This window comes from Lipotes vexillifer, unplaced genomic scaffold, assembly GCF_000442215.2.
Source record: "Lipotes vexillifer unplaced genomic scaffold, Lipotes_vexillifer_v1.1 scaffold1120, whole genome shotgun sequence".
NCBI lineage: Eukaryota > Metazoa > Chordata > Mammalia > Artiodactyla > Lipotidae > Lipotes > Lipotes vexillifer.
The window spans coordinates 171169-186936 of record NW_006797892.1 but is presented as its reverse complement, the minus strand read 5'-3'; the positions used below and the strand labels follow the sequence as shown (position 1 = coordinate 186936).

At 42.4% G+C, this 15768-nt stretch overlaps 1 protein-coding gene across 2 annotated transcripts in view; it reads right to left on the bottom strand.

Annotated features, from left to right (window-relative positions):
• Positions 1-15768, bottom strand: part of RBFOX1 (RNA binding fox-1 homolog 1) — a 196227-nt gene that overhangs the window by 71185 nt on the left and 109274 nt on the right. For both annotated transcript variants that reach the window (XM_007469924.1, XM_007469925.1), the window contains one exon: positions 10950-11030. In XM_007469924.1, the coding sequence (XP_007469986.1) occupies positions 10950-11030 (81 nt within the window). The remainder of the gene's footprint in view (positions 1-10949; positions 11031-15768) is intronic.

The following is a 15768-nucleotide window of genomic DNA, read 5'->3' as shown; positions in this document are numbered from 1 at the left end:
ATATATATATATATATATATATATATATATATATATAATATAACTGAATCTGAAAAATAATACATATTATATATATATTATATATAATATATAAGTGAATCTGAAAATACATATATTCTATATATTATATATATAACTGAATCTTAAAAAGAAGATATATATATGTTTATATGTATATAACTGAATCACTTTGCTGTACACCTAAAATATTGTAAATCAACTATACTTTAATAAAAATAAAAGTTTTAAAAAAAGAGTGAAAAACAAATATTAGTAAAAAACAAACAAAGCCACATTAGTTTGAGAAAGCAAATAAAGTGCAGATGAGTGCTTAAACAAGAAATTCTTCAAATAAGCTTTTCACCCATTGAAGAATTTCCCTCTGGCCTCTGCCGAGGGCTGGGGGAAGGTGAGCATGGTCATGGTCGTGGAGTTGAATGTGGGCGCTGCACCAGGCCGTGTGTGGATCCTCTTAAGAAAAAGTACTTTCTGTCAATGCTATCACAGGACTTTGGGTTTCCAGGGAATTCCCCCAGAACAACTGCCTCACTGCCTTTCAAAAACATCTCATCTCGGCCTCGTTCTCTGGCTGTGCATGCGCCGGGATCCCAGGGCAACATAGTTTATTGTTTTAATATCTGTTTGACACAAAGCAAACCATTCTCCAGTGACTCCTTATCTGTCACATGTATTTTTGTGCAAGAAATATCAAGACGAATAAGATGTTTGGGGGCAGATCACGGGATGGTAGTTTTTGCAATTGGCAGCCTTTTGCAGCAGCAAAACCCCCATCTGAAAAAGACAAAAGTCCCCCTTCTGCATGGAGATTAATAACCAAAGTGCTGGGAGAGCAGCTGCCTGAATTGTGGCTTCTTCTCTGCGGAGTCTTCCCTGTGAACAACTGAGGGTGTTCAACTACTGCTTTTTAAGAATTTTCCTGAAGTTGGTAGAAAGAAAGAAAAAGAGAGAAAGAAAGATAGGAAGGAAGGAAGCAAGCAAGCAGGGAGGGAGGGAGGGAGGGAGGGAGAAGGGAAGGAAGAACACAACAGTAAACGAAGTGGTCTGTGACTGTGAGTCAGGCAGAGTAACCACAGATGTTGGTACAGGAGCTAATCAGCTCAGGGGTGGGTGGGGGAGGTAGAGGCAAGGACTGAAAATACAACTGAACCTGTTCTGAAAACTGGTGTCCATATGGAATAACTAAGTTAACATAAGAGCTAGTAAAAAAAACTCTTAAAACCACCTGTTAATAAGTCAGAGATGTGCTGGGCCATCAGAAAACAGGGCAGAGGAAGCAAAGCAAAGAGATGGTGCTTCAGGACTGCAGAAAGAATGGTTCCTGGAGTCCATTCATCAGTAGGGGTAGCTGGACGGCTGTGTCCAATTGTGGACAATCACTGATCGTTAAGTCAGGCATGTGCTATGATCGAGGCAACAGGCAGAGCCTGGCACACAGTAAGTGCCTCACAATCTCTCCATCCGTGGGCTCAATGAGGGAAATAGGATTTCAGTAGCCAAGTGTGTCTCTAGAGCCAAATGATGGTGAAAGCAGTGATACTTAGTTCACCTTCCAAGAGGTATTCAGAAGGCAGTGTTGACAGTGGGTAAGTCTCCTGTTGGGTGCAGCCTCTCAACTACCCCTGAGTACTGTGTTTGCAATTCTGAAATATCAGCATTATGTATCCGTCTATTTTCTGTCTTGCCCACAAGAATGTGGGCGCTGCAGATGCTGACTTGTGGATGTATGGTTCATGGGGTATTGCAGTGTGTAGAATGGTGCCTGGCATAGAAAGAACTTGATAAAGATTGGTTGAATGAAGTCATGCATTTTCACCCCCCTCCCCCCATCAAAGGACTGGTAGAATGACTAAAGACTGGAAGGAATTATTTCAGAGATGATGATAAGGGGACTTAGGTATGCTGACACCATAATGCTGAGCCATAGACGTGGGAAAAGCCGGCCACTGATTCCTGATTAGAAGGATGCAGTCCGGAGGACCTTTCGGACCAGGCTTGTTGGAAGTGTGTGGGAGGAAACAGAAGGAGCATAGGCAGAAGTTGAGGGATCCTGGGTACCTGGACAGAGTTGCACCATTTATCCCAGGGAAACTAAGGGAAGGTCATAGAGAAGTCCAGCAGCTCCAAAATCATGGCTCCAAATCCAGCTGTGTTTCTTTGTTGTTTATTGTGAGAGCAAAGCTAAGTCAATCCATTGTATCTAGACTGAATTTATGCACGTATCTTACTCTACTATGGACCAGGAAAAGGGTATCCTCTTTATGTGCCCTACCTGACATTATTTGTTTTAAAATATGATAAAATGGCACAAAATGCAAAAGGTACACCACACCGCACATAAAAAGAAGTCTCCTTTTACCTCCAACCCCAGGTAGCCAGCTGACCTGTGTCTTGCCCTTTAAAGGAGAATAATGGCCTGACAAAGGGGTTGGTAAACAAATCTGGCACAAAGACTGCTTGTGTAAATAAACTGTTAGGGGAAGTCCAGCCACACCTATTCATTTATGTATTGTCTGTGGCTACTTTCAAGCTATAAGGACAGAGTTGAGTAGTTGCAGTGGAGACCAGGTGGGACATAGGACTGGAAATATTGACTATCTGGCTTTTCAAAGAACAGCTGGGCCAACCCCCTGGCCAGACAGATCAGACAGGGGGAAAAAGGACTCTCCAGAGATCTTGGGATGGAAAGGAGTAAGCACAACGTTGGGACTTGAATGCAGAGACCGGACAGCTGCCTAGAGGGTCCACCTGACCTCTCTCTGCTCAGACTTTTCCAGGAGCAGAGCAAGGAGCTTCTGGTGTGTACGTTTAGAGACTAGTAAAGATGGAAGGCTCAGGATTCAGTTAGGCTGGTTCAAAGTTGATCCAGCTGAGTGACCGTGGCCAGTTCTTCAATCCCTTGAAGACTAAATTTCCTCATGTGAAAAGGGGGCATGATAATAATAATGCCTATTTCATAGTTTTCTTGTGAGGAGTAAGTGCGAACATTCATGTGAAGGGCTTAGCAGAATGCTTAACGTATAGTAAGTGCTCAAAAACCATTGCTTATTATTATCATTATGATTACTTAATTTTTTTATTATTTCAGGGCTGGAACTAGGCCTCACCTTGGGCATAAAATGTAAGGGGGAGAGGGAACCAAAACCCCCAGGATTAGGATAAATCATATTTTAATGCAATTTTTTTAAAAGTTAAAATGATTATTAAAAAAATCCATGATGAACAGACTCTCAAAATTTAAATAAAGAAGTGCTGGGCTGAGCCATACTGGATCCTACAGCAAAAGAAAAATGAATAATATTCATCTTGATGGAAAATTTTGATATTTTGTTGATCATGGATCTTTTTCCATTCATTTCCATTTAAAAAAAAAAATACAGTAAGTCCCCTACATACGAATGGGTTCTGTTCTGAGGGCGAGTTTGTAAGTCCAATTTGTTCGTAAGTCCAACAAAATTAACCTAGATACCCAACGCACACAATCGGCTATATGCCACTGCTTTTACTCTTGCTCCAGACATCCTGGGCTTGAAATAAAGATACTGTACTACTGTATGCTACACAGTACTGTACAGTAAAGTACACAAAAGCACAACCACTTGTAGACGATGCACGCATGTGACAATGTACGCCAGACACATGAACTAAGTTACGTAACTGGACATGCGAAGGCACGTTTGCATCTTTGAAAGTTCGAAACTTGAAGGTTCGTGTGTAGGGGAATTACTGTATTGCGTCAAAATGTTACTTATCTTGATGACTGAGTTTTTTGGTGCCTCTTTAAATTTTGTCTGAAGTGAGTGCCTCACTTGCCTTGCCCCAGCACTGATTCTTATTCTTTTAAGCGATTCCTCCAGAAAAATATTAGAAAAAGCCTCTCGGAGGCCACCACGAAGTTTGAGTTACCAGAAGAGAGACAAAAAAGGGCACAGTTCTTTAAATCAATGTATCAGTAACACAATGACCTGTTCGTGCACCTTCTATTGACTGAACTCCACCTACTGACATTTTCTGTGTTGGGCAGAAGAAAGAGGAAGCCATCAATTAATTTAGGCTGTTACTTTAATTACAGAAAGCAATGGAAATTCTATCAATTACCTAAAAGTAGAACAGGGCAGGCCTGATTTATGTATGTTTCTGCCACTTAAATCATTGTTTTATGAATTCCACACAATTACTTCCATAAAATCTGCAATCAATACATCACTTAAAACTTTGCCACTACAGTTGCCCTTGAGTTTCATAAAAGTTAATCAAGGAGAAGATGCTTTTGCATTTTGATAACATTTAGGTTCTTGAGCATTTGCCTGGGATATCAGATTTTTTTTTCTGTAGTCAGGGGTGAAAATATCCAGGGGGAATTAACAGTCATCTTGCTTTTAATTTACGATTTGACCTTACATGGATCTAAAAGTTCAGCCATGGCTTCCATGGAAGTGTGTAAAAATACACCTGTTTGCATGGATAAGCATATGGGACCATATAGAAATTTCTGTTGGAAAATGTTTTTCTGGCCCTTGACAAATAAAAGTGGCACCTGTGTGTCAAGGGACTTGCTATGGACTGAACTGTGTCTCCCCCAAATTCACAAGATGATGCCCTAACTCCCATTGTGATGGTATTTGAAGATGGGGACCTTTGGGAAGTGATTAAGTTTAGATGAGGTCTTGAGGGTGGGGCCCTCATGAAGGGATTAGTGGTCTTAAAAGAAGAGATACCTGAAAGCTTGCTGTCTCTGCCATGTGAGGCAACCATCTATGAGCCAGGAAGAAAGTTCTCATCAGAACTGACCATGCTGGCACCCTGATCTCAGACTTTCAGTCTCCAGAACCGCGAGAAATAAATTTCTGTTGTTTCGTCTGCCCAACCTATGGTATTTTGTTACAGAGGCCGAGAAAACTATACGGTGCTAAATAAAACTTGCCCCTGGCAGGGATTCTGTCATTTAAAATTATGTCTAAAGCTGGTAACAAAAGGAAGGACAGATACATTTACCTATACTATTAAAAATGTAGAGTGGAATGGAAGCAGAATTAAATGGCCAACACAGGAATTACGTTTGTAACATCTATGGTATTCATAGATAATGTCCCTCATGAATAATTTCCTCTCGATGTGAATTAAAAAATAAAATGAGAAAAACTTGGAAGAGAAACGGGCAGATGTGTATTGGAAATCCACAAGAGGTAACGTCCAAATGACAATTAACTATGTGAAAGATGATATTCCTCACTAAATGAAAGGCAAAGGCAACTAGAGCAAACTAGATGCTATTTTTCACCCACCTGGTTTGCAAAATTAAAAAAGAGCAAACTATGCAGGTGCTGGCAGGAATGTGGGAGGGGCTAACAATCCTGTGTTTGGGAACCTCGATGTGTCATTCGGAACACGGGTATGTCAGAGTGTATGTCAGAGTGTATGTAATGATGTTTGTTGCAGCCTTTAGGGAGAGGCTGAAAAAGAAGGAGTTTGAATGTCTGTGGACAGAGATGGTTGCATGAACTCTGGACCATCCACACCATGGAAGAGCATGAAATTATCAAAAAGGCTTAATAGGAAATAGTGAAAATGTGTTATTAAGTGAAACAAAATGTGATCAACATGTGTAATGTGCACATAATATGGATGCTACTGCTCCCCTCTGTATAAAAACAAACTGCTCACAGCCCGCATTTCATGTGTGTATGTCCTTCCCTGTATTGTTATGGACAAAATGTGAAAAGATACTTACCAGGGAGTCAATATGGATAACTTGAAAGGCGTGTGTCTGCGGATAAGTTGGGGGATATTACTACATTCCATACAGATGTGTGTGTGTGTGTGTGTGTGTGTGTGTGTGTGTGTCTGCTTCCCTCATTACAGTGAGTACGTGCTACTTTTGTAATTTAAAATCTATTCATTAAACTGTAAAGACAACAAAATAAAGCTGGTAGCATTTACCTATTTCTGGACACTACTCCATATGGAAATAGGGATTGGTGAGAGCTGGCTTTGCTAATCCAAATTGGAAGTGGGTGCTCCCATTCATGGAACCAATGATTTACCTCTTGATATTTTAACTAAGTAAAATGGAGGTAATCTCTTAATTGGGAAGAAAGGTGAAGAAAGGTGATATGCTCTTCACCTTCCTATTTCTGCCTTAAGCTGTTTTTTTTTTTTAGGTCAGGTTTAAGGACACCTGAAGATGCACTAAACCAAAAGAAAATAAATTTAAGAGCTCCCAAGATCTGTCGAATAATAACCTGAGGAACTTTAGAAGAGGGAGGAATTCACTACTCACAAATGTTAGTGCTTGATTTGCAGGGAGGATTTTCAATTAGTTGAACACTACCATGATTTCAGATTCAGGCATTTTCTTGGATCAGATTTGTTATATATGAACTATCTCAAATTTTTCTCAAGTGTATAATTGTTTAACAGAGAAATAATCTGCTGTCAGTATATTTGATTTTGTTAATATTTAATACATCTACTCAAATTTACATTTATCTAAATTTACCATTACTTTGGATTATCTGGAAAAGACTAATGAACTCTCAGCCTGAAGCCTTTTTGATATAAGCAACCACTTGATATATGCAAACAGTGCAGACAATAATATAGCTGGTGCCCTTCCCCTGACAGAAGGAGCCTCCAGACCCCTGGCCCTAGGAAGGAGTGGGCACTGAGCAGGTCCCCAGCCCTGACCCCACTTTCACCAAACATCTCTGTTGAGGGGCTACATTGTTTGCTACTCAAAGCAAAACACAATGTTAATTAATTAATTACAGTTATTTGAAAATTGATAAAATAATTTAATTAGTTTAACTTAGTTGATTAAATGTTAATATTTTTTAGACAAAATATTAATATTAAATTTTTTGGTCCAAGGTGATCTTGCCTAATTCTCCAGAGTTTTGATCAGACTTCATTTAAATCTGATACACTATGGATGGAAGTGGTTTATTAGGACACGTAAGAGGATATTCTGGGACACAACTTGAACTGGGGTTTCACATGAGGGTAAAGTTTGGGGAAAAGGAGGAAATACTGGACTCAGTGGGAATGTGATGGGAAAAATCTATGGGATTCGGTTGTATTGATATTGAGCTCTGAGTGAAAATCTTTCTCTTAATACTTTCATGTTCTGGATCATGTTATGAGGATGATTCACTTAAAGGGGGAAAAAGCCATTATGCAAAAATGCATCTTAAAAAACAGTTAACTTCAGTAGGAATTATTTTCATTACAGACTAATTCAGCAGGGTTCCTTTAAAAACCATCTCTGCTACTGCACTTAAGGGTGTTATTTACAGATGATTAGCTATTCTGCTGGGCAGAGGGGCAATTTAAGTCAAAAACATCCAAGGCCAGCTAAAGATCCATGGAAAAAAGCACAAACTCAGGATTAATCCTGAAAGTCCGTAAACACATAGGATCCCATTGACAAAGGTGTAATTTACACACACCTGGCTTCTGGAGCGCGACTGTTAGATAAAAATGAGAAACACATGCATTTTCAAGTTGAAACACTGGTGTAGCCTAAAAAAATTGCTGAGACGTAAGGGAGCCTCAGCTTTGGGGAAGAAGGCTGGATTCTTAGAGAAAAAGAGGCCATGCCATGCAGACTTCCAAGACAAGGCACGTGGCTCTCAGCCCTGTGTATATCAGGCCTGGAGAAAGGAAAAGAATCTTAGGTGACCGTATGTTGGTCCCCAGATTTTGTGTGTGTGTGTGTGCGCGCGCGCGTGTGTGTGTGTGTGTGTGTGTGTGTGCGCGCGTGTAAAAATGAACCTTTACTTTCTGGCTGAATTATTTATAGACAATACGGTGTGACTTTGTACTAGGATATACACCTTAATCTGGAAGAGAAAATATAAGTGAGCGCTCCAAAGAAGCCAGCTAACTGCAGACAAAAGGCATTGCTGACCCTGAGAACTAGAGCAGAAAGGAAACCTTAGCGATGGGTCTTAGGTAGGGATGGATCATCTTTACACTCAGCACCGTTGCCTCGGGATGGAACCGATCTCACACCCCTGGGAACCCAAGAGGAGCCGGAGGGGTCTCAGGGTCGGCTGTCCTTACAAAATACCAATTGAGCTTGTCAATCTGAATACTGTTGCTTAAGGAATTGACAAGCGAAGATCCTTATTGCAAGAAACTAGCTTTTGTTTTGCTTTGTTATGGGGTAGTAGGATTAGCTGTTTATTCGTTTTCCTTAAAACTATTATATACAAAGTGTACACAAGGACATTTATTTTCCTGAATATTTCTGAAAAATTGCTATCAACCTAAGTACCCAACAACGCAGTGGGTGGATAGATTAAAATATAATATCATTAAACGATAGGTTATTATGAGGCCATTAACATATTTTCATAAAGTACATATGACATGATAATAAGTGAAAATAGTAGGATGAAAACTGTAGGTAATATGATGGATTGTACAATTTAAAAATGAAGGGTGTTGAAAAAAAAAATGAAGGGTGTTGGACACATGACACAGTTTCTCTAATTATTATAAATTTTAACTTTGAAACTCAAGAAGAGAAGTCTAATTATAAAGAGTGATATGATGTTGCCCTTTTGGGTTTGTAATAATAAAATGGACCTTTTAAATCAGAGATCAGCACACTTTTTCTGTAAAGAGCCAGAATGTCAGTATTTTAGGCTTTTGTGGGCCACCCACGTCTGTCACATATTACTTTTTGCCTTTGTTTTGTTTTTTAGTCCTTTGAAAAATCTAAGAAGCCATTCTTAGCTCACCAGTGTTACAAAAACAGGCTGGGGGCTGGATTTGGCCTTTGGGCTGTGGTTTGCTGATCCCTGCTTTAGGTGACTTTATTTTCTCTGTATGCTCTACCTATTTTAACTTGGAGAATTTGTGACATATTTCCATGCTTGACATTTATGACACATTTCTCCCAAGTCACTTTAGAATAGCTATACCAATCCAAACTAGCCCTTTTTTGGAGTTAATCTGTTTTGTTCACTTCTATAAAGAAAAGTGAAATATACATACAGCATTATAACCGTAGAGAGCCACGCTGTCCAAGGTGGTAGCCATCAGCCCCAGGTGGCTAATTAGAGTAACATTAAGTAAAACTAAATGAAATTAAAAATTCTGTGCCTCGGTCCCACGAGCATGTGTACTGAACTGTGCAGATATAAAACACTTCATTCTATACAGTTCTGTAGGACAACAATGTTAGAGAAAACCCCAAATAATACCCTGGGACTATGGTGAGTTTGGGTCACCCTCTCTCCTACGGAAAATAACATTTATGGAGAAGGAGGGACAGGTATTTACAATGGAGAGATGATGAGATTTAGAGTCAAACAGAGCCAGAAAAGCAGACAAAAGTTGATTAATCTCACCAAGTTCAAAAAACAAATCTACCATATCCTGGCTGTGTGATCCTGGATGAATCATTCCACTTCTCATTGCCCTCCATTTCCTCAGCTGTAAAGCAAACATTATGATACCTACCTGGTGCAGATTTTGAGGATTAAACAAGGTTGAGCCTGTGAAAATGTGCGGTAGCTTTCTAGTTCTAGGAGACACATGCAAATAATTTACACTGGCCCAAATGGGACAACATTCATAAATTCAGAAAGAACCATTTCTCGCCAGTATGGTTAGATTTTGGCGTCTTGGGGACACGGAAAAATACCTTTGCATTTAAGGAATGTCAAAGCTTCTGCTAAAGATTAAACTTTGTTTGGGAGAAACAACTGGCTACGCCCATGACCCGATGACTTCAGAGACCCTCGGCTTTCTCATAACCATGATGTTTTTGGCTGCCCTGTGACTGCTTCTAACCTTTGCCCCTGCAGCGAAGTTTGATTTGTCTCAGTCTTTGGGAATTGAGATGCTAGATCTTGGTACATGGTGAAGAGTCCCCTCTTGTCTCTCATCCTTTTAACTGCCCTGAGGCTGTTGCCTCTGCTCTCCACCTGCCCCTTCCTCTAGCTGATCTCAGAAGCAGCCCACCTTCCCTCTGGCCCCCGGACTCACTTTTGATCACCAATCCCAATGAGGACCCATTTGGCAGTTATGGGAATTCTCCGGGGGGTAGACGCACTGTATGAAATAGAGGGTAAGGTCTCGGCTGCGCCAGGGGACTTTGAGGCGGGGCAAACCAGCTGGAGAACCATGGTGGACTCAGCTAGAACTTGTAATTCTGCAACCTGCTCTGGGAATTGGGGTGGGGGTGGGGCATTCTCCACTCCAGACGATCCATCCCAGGCAGAGAAATCCTTGACTTTTTTCCGTGCCAACACTGTGATCTCTGTTCCATATTTATTTTTGGTCTCCTCTCCCTAGCAATTCATGGCTCTATCTATTAAAGTGCTTTTTAAAATATTATTCTCCCCCCCCCTTCAGTTAAATGGGAGAGAACCACATTTTTCTTTTATTTCTTCCTCCTTAGATGAATCACAAAGGATAATACAGCCTTGCAAACAAGTCACTGGCCACGGGCTAGTAATATTTCCCACAATGAGAAAACTGTGCCCAAGATCACCAACCAAGCACCTTTTGCTAGGGTAGGGTGTCACTTGGATGGCCTGCATATGTTATTTCAATTATTTTCGCATCCATTTGCAAAGCTGTGATAGAAGGAAGGCAATGAACTATATCCCTCCCCTCCCATCCCCCTGCCCCCAACCCAAAGCCCCACGTCCCATCCTTTGGCCCCAATCCTGACAAAGGTTCTAACGGCGAATGGCTGGGACAGCTGGGAAGTGAGGATTCAGACACGAGCAGAGGGGTTAGATGCTAAGGCAACAGGGAAAACCAGAGACATGCTTATGAGAGTCAGCTTCACCTCACAGAGAGCAACAAGGGAGGGTGGTGCAGAGGGAGTGGGAGAGAACTTACATGGCAGGGAAGGTGATTGGACTCAGACTTATGTCACAAAACAAAAAGAGCCACGAGAGCGGGCTTACTTGCGGAGGTATATACAAGTGAACTGGGGGCACTGTACATGGAAGATCCCTCCTGGTTTGCCTGGCACAACAGCACGGTGCCTACGGAAGAGAGAGAGAGAGATGGTATCTGGTTGGGGGACAGGCACACTACACCTGGGAGATCATGGCAATGCAAACGAGAAAGGCAGAGAAATGAAAACACAGCCACACGCCCGAGCGCAGGATGGGGACACCCAGGGAAGCCCCCTGCCTTGGCCAAAGGGGATTGGTAGGAGCCCACCCGCCCAGCCCACCACGCACATGTCATTCTTTTTCACATGGGGTTTGGGTAGTGGGGTCTGGTTTCAGATCAGGAATGCAGGCAGCATGGCATAATCAAAAGGGAGCTTTACAAATATCACAGAGAACTGGACAACAAGCTTGACTCAGATATTACTTAGCTGTGTGATCTTGATAAGTCACTGTACCTCTCTGTGCCTCGGGATTCTCATCTGGAAAATGGGGGTGAATATACCTATCACCAGGAAGGGTTATGAATCGTATTACTGGAGAGGTGCCCAACACAGGGGCTGGCATGTAATAATCACTGAATAAATGGTAAGCGCATGCATCGATATGTTTAAAGAAAACTTTTCCTCTCCCCCATTTTAGTTTTTCTGAAACAGTTCTTCAGAGGAAGAACAGAAATAAGGCAGGGAAAATATTAAAGCAACTTGGCCACCCCTGGGACCCACCCTGGACCCATACTGGACTCGGGTGAGACCACTTTTGGCTTCTGCGTTTCCAGTTTCTTCCCTAAAGCTCTCTGCCTTCCAGCAGGAGAGGCTGCTTCCTAAGCCTGCAGACCATGGCTGCACTGTAGTGATGACACTCCTCTCCCTGATTTAAAGCAAACGGTCTCAGGCTTATCCTTGCAAAATGGAGTGTTATAGCAGGGAAGAGTGGTGGAATCCTGAGATATCTCCTCAGTCTATGACATCTTGTGAATAATACCCACTCCAAAGATGACCAGGTTAGGGAATCTTCAGGGTATCAGTTCTGTTCTCCTGCTGCCGCGAAGCTCAAGCTCAAAGAGTTTGAGAAGAATGAGAGAGACCTTTGAGGACTTGTAAGCGTGTTACTGATGATGGAAATGGGCTCCTATGGTTTCTGTTCCCTTCCCTGGCTGGGCAAGGTCAGCCACCCCCATTTGTTTCTGCTTTCTCCGGTCATCACAGCCGCTGTGAAGCAATCTCCTGGGAGAAGTAGCCCTGACTTCCAGTCAACTCACCTACATCCTTGAAGACTTGCCCTTGGGAGGGGCTCTGCAATCCTTTGGTATCTTTCCCAATGTCAACAAAAGGGAGTTAGAACCTCTAGAGTGAGAGAGAGGTTTGCCAAATAGAGTGGGGCTGCCATACAACAGCATTAAGAGACAGGAATCTTTTCTGAACTTCAAAACCAGATGCAGTTCCAAAGGGGGTCTCCAGGACTACCATCCTTCAGGTATTGAGCCAAAACAGAGGAGTCACATGAGGGGGACTAAAAAGGTTTCCTCAAATTCCACCCTGTGTTCCTCTAGATTCTGTACATTACGTCCAGGCAAAACAAAGACTCTGTTAAAATCCCTAAGGCACCCCACCCTTCCCACAACACGAGGTCGGCCAATTCCATCCCATCTTTGACAAGGAGAAGTATTCCATGGACAGAAGTTCTATCTGAAGGGATCCCCCCTGACTGTTCTCACATTTAACCTGCTATGCCACGCTTATAGCTGGAGACGAGCCCCCTCTTTCTCCTCCTCCCACAAAAGCCTGGATAGAAGAGTGAAATTAACTAACCCTCTCTGATAGTCAATATACTGAGAGTCTGGATGGGCCTGAGTCACATCAACCTTTGCTAAACTGATAGCTCTTTCTTCTTTCTACTTGATTTAAATATAATTTATTGTAACATGTAAGATGAGACTTCACATGTTCTAATTTCTATTTAGTAGGTTTTTCCAGTTCTGGCAGGAAACTGGCATAGTATAGGGATTAAGAGCAAACAAACTAAACACACCCAGATCATGGGGCACAGGGTCCAAGATCAACCCACAGGAGGCAGGATATCTCCGAGAAAAGACTTGTCCTAGCCTCTATTCTGCTTTATCAGGGAAACTCCTGATTTTGCAGGGGCTGCCTGTAAGCTTGTGCTCAGTGCTAGAAATCTTAGAAGAAACTAATATTTCTATAGGATATACAGAAAGCTACCAGATCAGAATATTCTGGGGAGAAGGGGACCCAGGCAGGCGGATCATGAGAAAGCTCCCTGGTTAAAAACCACTTTAAAAACGAGATCTGAAGTTTCTTGGGGTGCCTAGGTTTCCAAAGAAAAACATAACTGTAGCAAAAACATATCCAGAAAGGCATTTCAGTATTGTGCAGTTAAAAACCTTGGGGTCAATTTTCAATACTATGCTCTGTAATTTAGTGAATCCCACTGGGACACAACACAGATTCTCTCTAGAAAACTAAATCCTGGAAGTGCATAACGATGCTCTCCTAATTTTCTTATGCTGTGGATTCTGAGAAAATAGACTGAAATAACTTTGGATGTCCTCTTTGTAGCAAAAAAAAAAGTCTTTATGCAATGATTCTGACCTTTGTAAAATAAAATCCATACCATCACAGGACTTGGTTTTTATTTTACCTGAAAACATCCTCCAATTTAATGTGCAAAGTACTTATTGTATGTTCTGTTAGTACTTTGTGACCTTTTCTTACAAGAAAGCTTTGAATTAAACAAAACCAAAGCGGCAGAGAAGAACACTGTAACCTCCATGTGTTTTCTGGGTGGGGGTCGGTAATGTGTGTTTGTTTTAAAAAGTCAGTCAATTAGATAATAGGGTACAAGCAGCAGTACCAGGAGTGTTTACAAGGTCATTCAAGGCACTTTGTGATAACCTATATGGGAAAAGAATCTAAAAAAGAGTGGATACATGTATATGTATAACTGAATCATTTTGCTATACAGCAGAAAGTAATACAACATTGTAAATCAACTATACTCCAATCATTTTTTTTTAAAGAGGCACTTTGTGATATAGTATGGACTGAGCTTTCTAATGAGTCTCCCAAACTGAGTCTTTGATCTGCCCCCCAACATAGACACTCCAACAACCATGAACTGTCTATAACCATTGTGACGTCCCGTATTTCTCAGACTTCCGTGCCTTTGCTTTATAAACCTCCTTAGAATTTAAGGATGGCAACTATGTTCAAATTATACCACTATCCACCCATTCCTTAACCAGGAGAAACCACTCATCAATTTCAATAGTGTCCTTTCCCATTAGCCTGGAATCCTCAGGATCATTCTTAACACAGTTTCTAGGCAGTTACTATCATTAGATCAGTGTCGGTGGATGGGATGAAACCTCTATCCTATTCCTGCTCTTACTGTTAGGTTAAACCATATGAAATTGACCTTTCTTATGTCAAATAGGGTTGACATTGGCAATTATATGTGTTTCAATGGAAAAAAAAAGAAGTGGTTCTCCCCTACCCCCAACCCCTCTGTGTTGTGTCACCTCCTCTCTTCCCAGTCCCCAGGAGTTAATTAATTACTCCATCTTCTATGCTCCTATCACACTTTAAAAAAAAAATCTCCCTAGTAGATCCTTTGATACGCAGTATTACAACTTTTTATTTACATATCAGTCTTAGCTACCGAGAATCCCCCTGGATCAGAGCCAAATCATACTCATCCTTTTATCCCCGGCTCCTAGCAAAATACCTGGCCCTCAGAGGGATTAATGAATATGATTGAATTATTACGTTTTTAAAGACCTCTTCATTTCTATTTTCTTTGCTAAAAATAGTGCTTTTCCCAACCAACCTTTCTGTGCCTTGTTTATAGCTGGGAATTTGCATGCCTACAGTTCACACTTGTTTCCTCCTCTTTTCTGGTTCTTTGAAGGTTGACTCATCCAGTTTAAGTGAAACCTGAGTAGCCTGGTCGTCCATTTCCTGGAAGGTTGATGACTCTATCTGCAGCTGCAGGCACTGGGATCCATGTGACAGCCCACGATCTTGGGATCACCAGAGCCTCTCCCAAAGCCTGTCACGCTCACTTGAGAATCAGAGTGCCATGATCATCAGCATCCTAAATTCTGGCAAGGTGTGGGCCCTGTGGCCGCTCTCGGGCTGGATTTGGCATCTCCAGCGGGGGGAGGGTGAGCCAGGATCCATACCTCAGGTGGGGCAACCCAACTCTTCCTTCTCACCTGGAGACTCCCCATTGCGTAGAGGACCATTCCTGGCCCCTAGAGGGGCAAGCAGAAGCCCAGCAGGGGTGTTTCCGACCACAGACAGGAAGGTGAAACTAACTACATTTTGTTTCACTCTGCTGCCAACCCTTCCGTCAACAAGTTGGGCTCAAACCAACTGGAACGAGGGCGCAGTTTCACCCTCCAGGCCTTTGCACAGGGCGGCTCTTCTCCCAGGAAGCCCTTCCTCTTCCCCGAGATAATTCCCCTCCCTTTCCAGTGGGCTCTGGCTTCTCCCCCTCCCAGAGACCCGGTCTATTTGCCTCTACCTGGCCAGGTTCAGCTTCCCTCCTCTGCTTTCCTAGATTGTGTTGCAATGGTCTATTTAACGAGTATCTTCCCCATGGATGCACTGAACTCCGAAAGGTCAAGAATCATGTCTTGGGCTTCCCTGGTGGCGCAGTGGTTGGGAGTCCGCCTGCCGATGCAGGGGACACGGGTTCGTGCCCCGGGCCGGGAAGATCCCGCGTGCCGCGGAGCGGCTGGGCCCGTAAGCCATGGCCGCTGAGCCTGTGCGTCCGGAGCCTGTGCTCTGCAACGGGAGAGACC